A 15,970-nucleotide genomic window follows, 5' to 3' on the forward strand; every position below is an offset into this window, starting at 1 on the left:
GTGGGAAAACAAGACAAAACAATTTCTATTTTCCTCCCTAAGTCATGTAATAGAATCAGAGGCAATAAAAAGGGCCGGAGCCCCGGTCCCTCCATGCCCGGCTGTTCTGGGTTACGGCTGCAGCAGGGGCAGGTGGCCCCGGGGCCAGGACGGCCACGTCGGGCTTCGACCCCGCGGTCACCGGCTGCGCCCCGAGGCACCGGGTGCGGCGGGAGGCACCCGCTGCCCCTTGGAAACGCTGACTGTGGTGGAAACCAAATCCCTCCTCTTGCACACACATGCATGGCCACGGGACACGGCGCTGCCCTTCCCAGGGGTAACTGCTTGTCTTGACAACACGAGGTGGAAACGGGGTTAAAACCTTTGGGCTTTTTGAGCCGTTCACCTACAGCAGCTCTGGGGGTCTGTAGGAACGAGGAGCTGCCCTGCACCAAACCGTGCTCATCTCCAGGCACCACAGCGTGCCCCAAGGACCAGCCTCTCATTTTTTGGAGCTGTCATCATCCCCGAGACCGGAGGCAGCGCACGGCTCATCCTCCCGTCTCCTGCGGATGCCAGGGCAGCCCCCGGAGCACACACCCAGCACGGCACATGCAGGCACGGCACCAGCGATGGCGAATTTAAAGTTTTGGCAAAACCAAGAATTCAAATTGCCCTGAGCCCATTGGGCAAGCAATTAATTGTATCGGCTGTTCCAGCACCTGAACCCGCTCACCCACGCTACGGGCACGCGCGGGACGTCGGTTTGTAGTCGTGTGTTTCTTGGCTCCTCACCCACCTCCCATGAACCTCCCAGCTCCTCCTCGCCTCCCACCTTTCAGGTGGAGCTTTTCTCCCCACGGCCCGAGCTCCACTTTGAGTTCTGGGCATTTAGCAGCTGGCACGAGCGGGTCCTCTCCAAAATTGCTTTTTTGGACACGTGGGGAATTAAGGAGGCTCAGCTGGAGCGTGGTGGGACGGAGAACTGCCGGGCACAGGGCACAGGGACAGGTCCCAGCCGTCTGTAGCAGTGGGATGAAGAGGGATTGCATCAGCTCATCCAAAACCACCTCAAATAAAGCACTGCTTTCAGTCCGACCGCAGTTTCAAATGGATTCTCGAGCTGAAGGCACTGGGAATTGGAAACGTTGTACCCCGCTCACCTGGGAGCAGAGAAGCAATTCTGGTGTTTAAGTGAACGGCGCCAGATGAGATGAGCAGTGGCAGGCTGCAGCTGCAGCTAGCAAAAATGATTCGTAAAAATGTCACAGCGTGTATCCGAGATGGACAAGCTCCCTCCATTATTCAAAGGAATTGCTCCGTATTTCAGTACCGAAGGATCACCCTCTCCCTACGTGCCCTCTTTCCTTCCAACACACGGATTTTCTTTGCTTCAGGACTAGTGTGGATCAAACCCAGGAAAATCTCCTTTGCTGAACTTCTGAAACGGGACATTTGACTTGCAAATACCCCCATTAGACGACTTTACCAATGCTTTGGCTCAACTGTGACCCACAGGTATCTCCTACAGTCACCACGATACAACTTGACAAGACACGGAGCTACGCTGTGAATTCTACCGACAAATCAAAACTTCCAACCCCCAGGAGTGATTTTCTGGCCACTGGGAATTTTTTGATCCATTCTACCGTTGGCAGGCAAAGCTACTAACGGTGCCGACAAAACCCTTCAGCCATGGGAAATGATTTAACGAGAATCAGGGGATTTTATTTCATGGGTTTCTTATTATTGTTGCTGCTTGAAAAATACCTTAAAACTGGGTAATTCCTCACGGAGCAAATCATGTGGTTCCCTCTGGTCTGGTTTAGGGAAAGGCACTGGGTTGTGGTAGGACGGTGCCAGGCGCCAGCGCTGTCTCCTGGTGCATTTGTGGTTTCCTCTTGTACTAAATCCCAGACTTCAGGGGCTCCGGATCATCTTTCTGCTCCGCCCGATGCGATCCCTGCTCCTGCCGACAGGCTCTTAAGTGCTGAAGTGATTCAAGTGCACATCAGGTGACTGCTCCGGACCGGCAGGTATCAGGAATAGAGGATAATTTGACTATTTTCAAGCTAAATATAACATTTATTGAACAACCAAATTTTACTGCCTTTGGTTTGCACGAAGGAGATTAAAACATAACACAGACCGGCAGTTTTAGTACTTGAAAATTTTATTTTCTCAAATGAGCACCAACACATATTGTAAATATGACAAACAATACGCCTCCCTCTAATACTGAAGAACTATATACAATGTACAAATACATGAAAAGGTGAAAACCAATTATTTGAAAACAAACAATTGCATTTATTACTGAAGCAAATGACCTGAAAGAATATGCCCCAAAAAATAAAATTAAAATAAGATCAAAGAAATAAAAGTATACACAATTTGTAAACACAAGAGCATCAATAGACAGGCTGGTATTGGAAATATTGTCCTTTAGTTTTGTCAGTGGGGAAAGCATTCCCATTTCCTTATGAAAAACAAAACAAAGGATACATACAGTTTGTAACTATGAGAATAGCTTATTTGTGGTTGTACCTTACACAATGCCATTCTGCTTGCATTTAAATACATTGATTTTTTTTTTTTTTTCTGAATTCAAGATGATTTTGTTTCCCCTCCTCTGCTTATTTTTTTTAAACAGGATTCTGCAAAATCTATGTCTAACGTAATTTTTTTCTGAGCATTTAATTTCTGAGGCCTCTCACCTGGTGAGAAGAGCTCCTTCCCACTGAGCTGAGCTCTGATTCTCACCAATCTGTTTACCCAACCGGGTGTCTGGGTGTCATCTCTTCATCCAAGCACTGGTTCACACGGAAACATGATGCTCCTCCCAAAAAAAGGAAGTGCAGTGAAATGCATGATTAACACACTCTCACATACCAGTTAGAAAAATGCATACAGAGAAAATTCTCACTTGACCATCACAAGAACAACAGATTTCATTCCTAGGGTTTTTGTTTAATCTGTATATTTTTAAATCGTGTGCACCAAAAAACAGAGAATTAAAGAGCGTGCAACAGTTATTCCTCACTGAAAACAGCTCCTTGCTCAGCCAAACACAGTCCAGTGGTTTGTGCTGTTGGTCCACTTTGGGATAAACAAGAGACCCAATGAATTAAAAATGAAGAAGGGGGAGAAGGGGTGAAGTTAAAGACAGAAAGGAAAACATAAAAAACCCCCAACTTTACTGCCAGAGAGGTAAACTTTTACTCTAAATTGTTATGTAGCAGCCTGATTTAAAAAAACAAACAAACAAACAACAAAACAAACAACAAAAAAACCCTCAAAAAGAAAACCAGGATCCATGTCCAAAGACTTATGTTCTAGTTTAAAAACAATGACTAGTTAGCAATCTCCATCCTCCACCCCTGCTGCCCCCAGGCAACGGGAAACAGCGATTCAGAGGTTGCAGCTCACATTCAATCCTGTTTTCTAAGTCTCGATATCTACTTCACTCCAGCCAATACTGGTGCAAGAGAAAATTTCAGGCCCGGCTCCTACAAACCAGATCTCCTCCGGAATGTCGTGCCCAGACGGAGCCCCACCAGCTTTTGTGGGACTCACCACGGGAGCGGGAGCTGACCCGGGGCTCCGGCACCGAGGGGAAGGTGGTTCCAGCACAGAACCCCCGACACCAGAGCGCTCCCCCCGCGGGCCTGGAGCCCCCTCCTGTCCCCCACACACCAGGACCTGCCCCGACCACGGGCTGCTGACCCTAAGCTGGCCCCCACCCGCACCGGAGGGCAATTCTGCTGGGGGGAAGCGGGGGTGACTCCCCTCTCCTGCCACATCCAGAGGAAAAATGGATCGACTTAAGAGGACAACGTATATTATGATTTTTGTTTCCCTTTAAACATATTCTCCAACAAATACAGAAGGAAACAATATCATTTATAAACAACAAGAAAGTGCTCTCAGGGAGGGGCTCTGAGAAAACAGCACCAAATATATTATTTTTTTAAAAAAATTAAATATTATTTACAAAAGTATATTTCACAAGATAATGTGTTTGCTTTTTTTTTTTTTTTTCTGCTTTGTATATATTATCATCTGAATATTTATTACAGGGATCAGGATTTCACACCAGATTACCCACCAGAGCAAAACAATTTAAAACTTACTCAAGTCTGAGCTTTGGGGTAGACGGGGGTGATGTAAACTCAAGGGTGCGTGCAGCTTGCCGGAGACGCGGCTGCCACATTTAAAAAAAAAAAACAACAACACAAAAAAATCCACCTAAACTCACTGCTGTTGGTGTTTTCTCAAGGATGTCACCCACGGAAAGCCTCCAGGCAGTGCCTGCCCACTGCTTCCACGGGCCACATCTCCAGCTCAGAAACAAGGGCCCCACCTTGCTCACCCCAAGCGGTAACAAACGGGCTACAGTCAACTCGCCCGGCCAGAGGGATGCAGATAACGAGGTTCTTTGGTTATGCTCTGAATGTATCACTCCACACGTCATCGATTTAGCCTGCGGTGATTGTGGTAGCCACCAGCATACAGATCTGATCATCCTGTCCGGTCACCAGCTCCCACTGCTGTCATGTCTCTTGGTACAGCGAGTCACAGATGAGTTAGCAGCAGACTAAGTACTTCATATTTAATGGACACACAGCAGAGAACAAACACCAACGAGCTTCACAAGCACATTTTTCCTCATCTCCCTGTACAGTGTATTAAAGTCACTCTATAGATACTTTTCTGGGTGTTGGGGACACTCACAGGCACACGTATTTTTTTTCCTATCAGGGCTTGAGGCCAGATTTTCAGCAAGTGTAAATCTGTGGATGCTGATGGGACAAAACCAATTAAAACCAGATTAAGATCTGGCCGTATTCAAGCTTAGACTGGTTGCCATTAAAAGCGTAACCCCCGCGAACAGTTAAAAACAGCCCGATCTGATGGATCATCGTCCTTTCTTGTCCCAAATATATGGATTAAAAAACATTTACATCTGGTAGCTCTCTGTAGTAGCTGTTGTTATTTCTCAGAGCAGCCTTCAGACAGGTCTACTTTTTATACTGCTTTTTTATAGGCGATCACTCTAAAAACCAACATAATAACACCATGAGCCCCTGTGCGCTCTCTTTCTCAAGCTCACATTAATGATTTGGGGTTATCCCTTACTTCTCCCAGCTCCAACCAGACCCTTTGAAAGGCTACGTATCTGGGGAGACTGAAGGGCTCTTCAAAGAACACAAATTACCTCCCACTAGTCAAAACCCAATAAATCGTCATGGATCACCAACCAAAGGACAGGAAAATGAGACCCAGGTCAGTGCCAAAGTCAACAGGGTCGTGGGTACTGCAGTATTTTTTGATTTCTACTAGTTTTTTATCACTGAAGGGAATGTGGATGATGGAAGCAGAGACAATCAGAAATGAAAGCTGAAGCAATTGTTACACAGCCACAGCAGACTGGGGGAAGGCAGAGGCCACCTCCTAACAGGGCAGGCACAAACCCAGCCAACTCCATCCACTGCAGGAGCCACGGCCAACCTCCATCTCACTTCCCTCTCCAAGGTTGTAGAGAATAGTGGTTCAAGAGAAAAAACAGCCTTTGCTTAGAGGGGCCACCAGGTTTGGGTTTCTGCACAAGGACCCACCACAGAAGTTCCACCCTGATCCATAAATAGTGTCTCTGCTCACATCCCCCTCGTTTAACAGCAAATTACCTTCTCCCCACCAGCCCTGTCCTGACCCCCACCACTAACCACGAGCCTCCTGGGGGTGGGGGCGAGCGACAACAGATTACAGCTCCAAAGCTTCCGTTTCATAAGGAGTTACAAACCCCTGCACAATACTCTTTCCTTCTGGATTAAGAAAGATTTCCCCCAGTGGATTAACCTACTTGAAAGAATTCCACAAACAAAAAGAAAATTCACTCAGAGAGATAAAACTAATTCAGTTAAATAGTCTTGAGTTATGCACCAGATACTGGCTGGACTGCTGCAGAGCGAACTTCACATTGTCATTTAAGTCTAACTCAGCTCCCCTCTCATACACAATGCCCCTTCCCCACCAACCACCTCGGGAAGGTCCACACTAATTAAAATGAAAAATTAAAATGGGAAGGACTTGTCCCTTGCAGTTATGATGCCCACATCTACCCCTCCCCTTTAAACTTCAAGGCATAGACAATTTCAGGGGTAGGGGGAAGATGTTTAGTTTCTTTTCTCTTTCCCATCCTCCCTGTGCCTGCAACAGGCTTCTGGGAGTGGGAAAAGGGGGGGAAGGTTTTGGAGAGGATACCTCATGGCTTGAAATATCCACCTGTGCAATACTGCCACAACTCCTCTGCTCCCTCCTCTCCCCACTCTCACACCATTTCTCTGCCAGGCTCCAAGAGCAGAGCTGATGGCTGGGGCCTGGGATTTAATAAAAAGATTCTGTAACAGCATTTTCCTACTCGCGCTTGTGAAGGAAGGATTGGTAAAAGGCCCCCAAGGATGCTCAGTGGAGGCCGGGAAATCAAGCGGTACCCTGCGTTACTAAGTCTGTCCCCATCCTCCTCTACGTAATTTCCTCTTCCTTGCCTAGCACGTGCTTTTTTTTCCCCCCCGTCATATCTTCTAAGATGTAGCTCCAGCCCCCTTGTGCTCTAAGTGGTCTTCTCCTCCTCTCTGAAGGGCTCGAGTCAGGATTTGGTTTCTCCAGCTGTGAGGATGCTCCCCACAGCTGTGCTCTGTTGGGATGTTTGGCCTCCCTACCCTGAAACAACGAGAAAAAGGAGAGGCAGGGAATCTCTCCAGCCTTCAGGTCCTCCACCCCCCCACCCCCCCCAACGAGTTCATAAATGGCAAACAAAACACAGATTTGCAATTAGCTTGAGGGGGGAACTGGTTATGACTTGTGCTCAGCCGGCTTAGACTGAAGCTCCACCGATGGAGCAGCGGTTTTACTATTCAGAGAGAACGCAGCCGTGAGGTATTTTTCTGTCCATTTAGACAAGTAGATAGTTTCAAGCCTTGGTTAACCAGGACTTAAAGGAGAAGTACAGTTTCAACTTCTGATGACTTCCCTTCGGGCCCACTCCCCACCCCCTATCACCTTCTCCTGCCCAAAACTTGGGTCTTCCTCCCGCACCGAGACTTTCTGATAAAATGCCACCACAGAGCCAACTTCAGTTTGTACTTAAACGTTTGTCAACATGGAATGGCTGTCGGGCATTCGGTGCATTCTCTTAGCCAACGCCAGAACAGAGAGAGAAGCAGCCAGGGTCAACTCACAAACAGATACAAAGCAAAGAGACAGAGAGACAGAAATTTAGAGGCCAGTCACCAATAAAGATGGAGAAGGGTGTGAAGATGCTCCCAAATTGCAGAGCCTCTAAATGCATGGAACCAAGCGTTCAGTCACTCTCTCACTCTTGGATATAATGTTCGGTTGGATGGCATTCTCTTACACGCTGGTAGGGCTGGGCTCTTTCCATTCAATCCCAGCCATTATCCTTGATCATGTGAGCTAGTTCAATGATGTATTTGCCTTCTTTATACTTCTGGCTGCTTTCAAAAGCGTGTTCCTTAAAAAAAAAAAAAATAAAAAGGAGAAAGAATGAGATGAAGATGATATTTGATGGTAAAGTCACAGTTACAGATCAGATCTGGAAATGATGGCGCAAGTTTTAGCCTTGTCTACAGAATAAAACAGTCAAACTGCAGGTCCTCCTGTTGGCTTTCAGAAAAATTACGTTGGAAGAATCTTAAATCCTGTTTCTAGCTGTCTTTACAGGCTGGAAAAAACCAATCAGCATCATGTCAATGTGCAGTTTTCTGTAGGTCAGCGGCAACTCCTCCTTGATCTATGCTCTAGGAGTCATCGGTGATAAAACCCACCCCCTCTCTCTAGGGTGATCTGAGAATTTATTACTGTTTGTTAAGAATGCAGAGGTCCTCTGATGAAACATGCTGTGAAAGCACTACCACAGGGAACGAGGCAGATTGTGGTAAACTTTGTGTGAAAATGGAGCAAACGGACACCAAGGGATGAGAAGGACCCACGCTACACAGACGTGTGCTTGCAGCTCCAGAGACACACAGTGCTTCAGCACTGCAGGATGGAAGAAGCCAAGAAATCCATGGGATCCCTAACCAGGAGGGGCTCCTGTTATTGAGACCTGCATCCCCAAAAGCCATTCGGCTCTCGCTCAGGTGTGCTGTTTGCACGCACGTAAAACGTCTGAAAAAATCCAAGCAATTGCTGGAGAGGCCTGGGCTTACTGCTGTGTTTATGAAATTTTGTGTTTTGCTTTACAATAAACTCAATTTATGTACTTAGTGTCCTTCCCCATTTGTGAGATCCATGCTGTGTTTCTGCACGAATTTCTACTGCATCAATTTTTGATGCTTTACTTTTTATAGCCTTTCAACTGATGTATTAAAGAATATTTCTGTCCAGAGGCCACAGATACATGTTTTGTTTAGACACTGGTCAAAATGTTTTGACAAACAAGTACACTGCGTGCCTCCTGAAGCAGAAATTAGTATGTAGCATAAGCCTTTATTTGAAGGTAATTGAATTTATGAAGAGCGAGAGACAGCAAACAGATAAACCCATGTTCAGTAGCATTTCCAGTGGGAAGGACACAGGATTAACAATATATGGATCATTCTATTATTCAGATACTGTCTGGGGAAAAAAGACAATGTGAACCACAAGACTGGCTGAAGTTATGCTCATTTATGTTAAGTATCACTAAGGGACACCCACCAAAACCAGGCTGACAGTGTATATTCTTAGTAAAATATACATTAGCCACAAAGAGCTCCTGCTCTGAGTGGATGCAACAAACACAAGACAGGAGGGAAAATGGAAACGCAGGGAAGAAAAAAAAGACGTGGCTACAGGCCAGAACCCACATTTCTGGTTCCCAAGTTAATGGTTTTTCCACAAGACCACGTTACCATACGTACACCTTCAGAGAGGGCTGGAGCAAAGATGTCCCCAGGAAAAACAAACGATACTGATACTCACATATTTCCAACCCAGTGTGGTTTTGCAGTTTTCACAGTAAATATCTGCAACCGCATGTAATCCTGTTAATAACACCCGCTCCTCTGCAGGGCCACAACCCACATTAACTCTGGGGAAAAAGGAGAGATGCTCCCTATTAGTGTGTCTTTCCAAGATGCTACAATGAAGCTGACAGCAATTTTATTGCAGTATTTGAAAACATAAGCAGGAGGTTCAAGGATACTGAGAACCACAACTGTGCACCATCCTCCCCCCCAAAAGAAAAAAAAAGATCTCTTGCAGTTTCAGAACAGAATGAAAAGGTAAAACAGAATTTTTATCCAACTAAAAATTCTATCAAGCTTTGAACGGAAGATTAATAACATTCTAGTAAATTGCACTAATTATGCATTTGAGAAAGATTTTCATTTTCAAATTGATAAAATGGTACTTTTACTTTCCCAAATAGAAAATTGAAAAATGTAACTGAAATCAGCAGTTCTTCTCAAAGACATGCCAGCAGTGATCTCACCAAAACTACTTGCAGTTATCGGGAAAATTATACTTAATTTTTATGCTAGCTCTGAAAAGTAAGTTTGTATTTAGATATCATTTATGAAACTCTGACGCTTCGGTCCAACTACATTCTCTGGGAGGAGAATGACTCATCTGTTAGCTCTTATTTCTCAATCTGATGACGAAAAAATCACCTTGTCCTAGCTGCTTATCTGAGACCTCAACACTAAATCAAATATGAATCAGTGCTATTTCCTGCCTCTTTCTGCAACCATTTTCAGAAAGCTCCCAAGTCTTAGGCTGAGGTTTTCTAAAGGAAGACTAGCCTTTTGTTTTCTTCCTCATGAGGTTCTTCTCCCATCTATCCTAAGAGATGCAGAGGTGACACGTATGAAGTTATACTCACACTGAATTGAAGAGGTATGCTCGTCCTTGGCTTCCTTGAAAGGACTGAAAGGCAAGAAAACAAAAGTCAGTTGGCTTGTGGACAGAAATAAGGCTAAACCAGGACCTGCCCTCAACAGCTGCATTAATGGTCGTTATAGCAACCACTAGGCAGGGCCGGAGGAACACGCATCCTTACAGTCTTGGAGATGGAAGGAGCACAAAGCGCGGTGTCAGGGGGAGGTGAGTGCTGACGAACAGAGGGACAGCTGCCTCCACCTCCAATGCCTGCCCACTGCACAAGGAGTACTGGCAGCCCACTGGGAACTTCACCCCATACCACCAGCACTTCCAGTGCCGTATGAGCCCAATGCACTTTCCAAGAGTTGTTTTCTCTCTTACATCCCAACAATGCCTATTTTCACCCTTGGTCTGTTTACAAATCTCACACTACTGCCTCCACCTTACCTAACGGAGTCTTGCTGCCAAATATTGATTTGAATTCTAAAACCAAGGTGCTCACAGAGGCTTCCCATTGCCCTGCCACAGTTCTGAAACACCACCGCTGCACTTGATGGCATATGAATTCCCCTTAGGAAGACTGCACAGATGGACACTGAACCAAACTCGGAGATTGGGACCTATCTGTGCAAGGTGCTGTGTGCACAAATACAACCTCTACTCTACCGATATTACAAAAGACCTTAACCTTGCTGAGGTGTCTACAAGCCTTCATATTCCCACTGATGCCAGGGAGATCTTCAGGCCTGGATCTAAACACAGGATGAGATCCAACTGGATAGAGATGAACGTGGTCAAGAGACAATCACACAGCACCAGATAATCACCACTCATGGCACATCCTCTCTGCCCCACATTTCCTCAGGATTTTAAACATCACTGTGGAAAGGCAGTGTTTTGAAGACAGTGGGGCAATGCCAGCCCAGCAGGACACTCCAGGTAGCCAGGACACTGCCAAGAGCCAGTGGGCTCCATTTGTGTCAGGTCTGTAACATTACCCTGTGCCGGTGCCTCGCTTACAAGAGCTGGTTCACACACAGCAAGTGCTACCTGCATTTTTAACAAGCACACACTGAATTAAACATTGCGTGCCCATGAGCAAGAGCACAGTTGCTCTGTACACAAGTTACCTTATGAGATACCTCAGTGAATGTAGGCACTGAAGGGCACGGAGCTGGGAAAGTGAAAGAACAGCTTTCCTGGGCCACTTAATCCTTTACCTTCCCCCTTACCAGGAACCTTGGAATATTTAATGGTTTTCTTAAAACCCCAGCTTCTACAGATGAGTGAGGATTTCAGACTAAACACCCTTAAATAGGGGGAGACGGAGTTCTGAGAGAAAAGGGAAACGTTCAAGGTTTTACCTGCCTGGCCCACTAACACTGGTTATCTATTTAGTTAAGAGCAACTCAACCCTGGGGCAGCACAAACGTGCTCTCCCCACACCACATAAAGCAACCTCTGGGGGGGTCCCTGCCCTTCCCAGGTTGTCCCCCCACATCAGTCCAGCCCTTGGGCTGCACCCTGACACCTGCCCAACCGCTGCCTCATGGAGAAGTCGAGCCAAAGCCACGCCTGAGAACCAGCAAGCCCACGGATGGATCTGGACTCCACTGCTTACATCCACATACATCTGCATTAATCACCTGCCTCCTCCGCACTGGGAAGGCTGCTGCGTGTTTCCAGTTAACTCCCAGAGCTGGGGTACCAACCCATTAGCTCCAGAGAGTATTTCTTGGGGTCACGACAAGCAGCTCTGGGCCAGACTGTTAAGATGTTCTCTCCATCACGAGTCCTGTTCATGTGAAAGGCAGAGATGGAAAATTCACTCACCAGCACAGGAGAACAAAACGCATTAAAGGTGTGATTTAAAACTGCCCTGACAAGAGAACAATCACAGCCTGTCACGGTGTTTAGCCTGGTGCCCTTCCTGGTGTCAAGGTACTCTCCAGAGGTGGTGAAGGCCTACTGGAAGATCCCCAATTGCAAGACGTATGCCAAAAGCTCCTCACCACAGAGCAGAGGCACCGATGTGGGCAAACACAATGCCCCGGGGCACACAGGTGGGGAGCCAGAGCCAGCAGTGAAAGCTGCCTGTGAGGTCTGGATGGCAGCAAGGGCTCTACCAGCTATAAAGTCACTTCCTGGCAAAAAAAAATAAAATTACTTAGTCCTGGAGGAATAACTGTTCTTCAGAGGAATCTGAAGACCAAGTATAAGTTGCCACCCCGGGCACAGAAGAGCCACTCTGGATTCAGAGAGGATGCCTGAGGCACTTGGATATCTCTTTCACTCAGACAAAAGCAGTGCCCTGAGGAATGCCTCTTTTCTTGGGAAGGAATTAAATAGGGCACATGGCTCAAGCATGTTTGTGTAATTGCATTTATTAGAGAAGCTTCTTTTAATCCTTCTGCAGCACTCAAGTTCTTTATTACTGTTATCGTCAGCTGGCTGATACCCCACATGCCAACGAGGTCTAGTCTGACTCCTACGAAACACGCTGCATTGTCTCAGCATCCTGGGTGGCAAAGTAGGAACCCACACAAAGCTGATGTCCCCAGGCCAGAAAGAAGAGTCCCAGCCAGAGCCAGGCAACGCTCTACCTTGCTACAGCAAAGAGCAGGGGCACTGCCTGTCCACGCTGCCCAAGAGGGATACCAGCCAGGAAGGACGGACTGTGGATGGGGTACAGGGATGAAACAGAAGGTCCCACAGCAACATCTGTGCCATGAAAGCAAAATGAAAGCAGATGAAGCTTGCTAACCATCCAGTCCTTCCCAGTAAATAATTTTCCATAAACACCAAAGTGACTAAGTTTGCCAATAACAACAACCATGGGAGCAAAGTTTTTATTGGTACAGAAATAGGATTTTCCATTACTGCTGTACAAAGGCCTGTCTTTAATAAACAACAAAACCAAAGCCATCAGCTTTACGTTCGGGCTCACTGGACACTGTTCCAGCCCACTCCCAGGGGACAGTAGCATCCTTTCAGAGGTACCCTTCCTTCCAGCTCAAGCCAGTGCTGTAGGGTATCTAAGGGTGGTCACTGCAAAAAACCCACATTAATTCTCTCTTGCCTAAGCAGAATTTTTCAACATACCACTGCTCAGCTTTCAGTGCTGCTGCCTGTCTTAATATTCACCCTCCAGCTAACTAAGGACTTGGCAAATCATATAAAAAGAAGTGAAAGAAGTCTGGCAACCACCTCGAGTTCACCAGTGCATTTGCTCTCCGCAAGACTAAGCTGACAGTATCTTTATAAAGGTAGCACAGGCAGGTTTTATCTGGGTGTTATAACCTCAGCGTTTTCTGGAGATGTTCCTTTTCTTCTGGCACTCCAGAAAAATTGCACATGCTCTAATGGGCACTATGAAATCAGAAGACACAGATATATTTATACACAAACAGATGTTCTTTTCTTTGGTTTTGCTTTGGGGTTTTTTTTAAGAAACAAAGAGATTTCCACAACAAGCTTGGTTTTCACTGAACAGTGACCGTCAGCAGTAAGACCTCCTTTCTGTGGTATGCATTTATCTATGTAGATTTTCTTGATAACACGCTCAAAGGTGTATCTCACACGCAGGCTTATAAATCCAGACTTATTCTCTAAAACAACAGCTCCTGGCATCACTTTCCAGCTGAAAGAAATGGAAAGGATTTTTGTTGTTGTTGTTGTTGTTTCCCACTGAAAGCCCAAGCACATATTTCTCTCTGCGCTGCTAACACTCAGTGTCTGGCTGGAAATGCATCTGTATATGCCAGCAACAAAACTCTCCCTCCCCATCCTGCCCGAGCCCTCTAAAAAACAATACAAGGTTTTGAGATGTGCAATGCACAACAGCTTATTCCTCCTGACCACTCACGTTCAAAAACCTTCCCCGCTCCTGGGTGCTCCACTAAACACAGAGGCATCTAAAAGCTGCAGGGCCTAAGGAGTGCTGATTTCAGTACCCAGGTGGGAAACCACAAGCCCGGAGTCAGCTATTTGGCTGCAGATCCTCGCCTGCCAAGCTGTCTTTCGTTATGGCAGAAGCTCCATGTTAAGAAGCCTTTGGCAGCTGCTCTGGTTTAAGAAGTTCCTATCATCCAATTTACAGACGCTCATTATGGCCCCCTCAGCTGTGCTGATTCCAAATTAGATCTGTGAAATCATTATTTTTAAAAACAAATACTATGGGGGGGTGGGGGGGTGGGCAGGCTTGAGGTAAATAGCTTTTTCTTCTTGTACCCTATCATGGATCCAGTTTAAAGGGCAATCACACAGACTACTTAATAATCACAGCATGGGGGCAGACACAAGTCGTTTGGAGTAGGAAGCTCTCAAACTAAATTTGCTGGCAAAGAACCACAGTGCAGAACTGCAGCTCTGGTGAGAGACAGTCTGCAGGGTGGTGAGTTTGGGTTTCGCAGACGCTGTTAAACCAGATCTGCCACAGAAGGAAGCGTAACGTTCAGCCAGTGTCTAAGGAGTGCCAGCTCCTTTGTGGCAGACACGTTCTGCCCGTTAGAGATGGACTCAGCCTGCAAGACTCGAAGCTGAATCCTTACATATTCAACACCCATGACCTTGGGAGCTGTCATTTTGGTTTAGCCCATTTGTTATATTCTAGCCTCCATATGAAATGCTGAATCTACCGCTCTGTTTGCTCTGAGCAAGATGCATGACTCCTTCAGAGCCTTCTTCAGCAGAGCACACAGACACATTCAGAGAAAGGCACTGCTCCTTCATCTCTCCAGCCTGTTTCACATTCCACCTGCCTGCCCACTGCCACCAGACCTTTGCACTTGCACATTCCTGCTACCGGCGACCGCTGAAGACACAGAAGGAAGTTTTTACATTTAATCAGTACAGCCAGGGAAAGGCATGAATTCTGAATGTGCTCCAAACACGCCTACACACCATACCCCTTTTCCCTAGTACCTACAGCTTCTCATTCACTGCACAGCCCACTCAGCAGTTCCACACACTGAACAGATGACAGGATTAATACCACAGGTCTTTGTGACGGCATTCGACAATAGGCTAAACACAAAAAGAGCTGGCTGGAATCATCTGGAAAAATAGAAAGCAGTTGCCAGGACTAAATGGCTACATACTGATGCTTGTTCTCTGCAGACTGCAGCAGAGAAAACCCCCACTTACCTATATCCAGCTGGCAGCCTTTTAAGAAACTAATAAAACAAAAATGAAAAGGCAACTGGTCCTGAAGAGGTACAAGAGGAGAAAGGAACAGAGTGTGCCCCTCCATGCTACGCTCTTGAAAGCTACAAATAATTCTCACTGCAAGGATGCAAACAGGAACAGAGGGCCCAAAGCCACCACTGGAGATCAACGGCAGCCGGCACGTCCCAGGCAATGTGAAATGGTAGCATCAGGAGAAGCCAAATGACTACAGCCATCTGCACTTTTCAAAAAAAAAAAAGGACATGTTTTCTGTGCTTGTGATATCCCCACCGGGACAGAGCAATTCCGTAAGAGAAACAGTATTACGAACTCCCAGGTTTAAGAGGCACTGAGGTCTGTGTGAGAAAAATTCATCCAAGGATCTATTCAGAGATAGCTCTCTTATCACTTATTTCCCACCTACACATACTGCTTTTGTTTTTAAGTTACTACAGTCATTTGCACAACGGCAGACTGTAAGATTTATCTATTCTTGCTGCCGATCTAACCCTTAAACATCTAAGGATGAGATGTTCTCATAAAATACAATCTGAATAGGGAGAGGAGACCTTTAAGGCCAAAGCATGATGTCAATCCAGCTGGAGTGCCTATAAAGATCGGCTCCAAAACACAGGCTCTCCTCACACTCATCCCACTCCCTCTAGAATTTAACCCCAAATCCTATCAGCTGCTATCCCACCTAACAACCAACACCACACAGAAAGCTCTGCCCTGATGGCACCTTTCAAGCCGTATCAAATTCTGGCAATAATGATTTGATTAAAGAGGCCTGCAATGTGTTTAGAAGAACCGCTATGCCTGGTAACTACACTAGGCGTACGATAACTCTACAAGGAGGTTACCTGTGAGCCACTGCACAGTGGAAAGTTGGGAAAATATAACCATGAAAATACGTGCTGCAGATTCAGGGGTCTGCCCT

The 15,970-nt window shown here is 46.3% G+C and overlaps 1 protein-coding gene across 4 annotated transcripts in view; it reads right to left on the reverse strand.

The window, feature by feature from the left end:
* Positions 1-2,527: 2,527 nt before the first annotated feature.
* Positions 2,528-15,970, reverse strand: part of YPEL2 (yippee like 2) — a 39,335-nt gene continuing 25,892 nt past the window's right edge. For all 4 annotated transcript variants that reach the window (XM_074922658.1, XM_074922659.1, XM_074922660.1 and 1 more), the window contains 3 exons: positions 9,866-9,909; positions 8,965-9,073; positions 2,528-7,513 (listed from right to left, as the gene is read on the reverse strand). In XM_074922658.1, the coding sequence (XP_074778759.1) occupies positions 7,424-7,513; positions 8,965-9,073; positions 9,866-9,909 (243 nt within the window). In that variant the 3' untranslated portion in view covers positions 2,528-7,423. The remainder of the gene's footprint in view (positions 7,514-8,964; positions 9,074-9,865; positions 9,910-15,970) is intronic.

The sequence above is a fragment of the Athene noctua genome, chromosome 19, assembly GCF_965140245.1.
Source record: "Athene noctua chromosome 19, bAthNoc1.hap1.1, whole genome shotgun sequence".
NCBI classification, from domain to species: domain Eukaryota; kingdom Metazoa; phylum Chordata; class Aves; order Strigiformes; family Strigidae; genus Athene; species Athene noctua.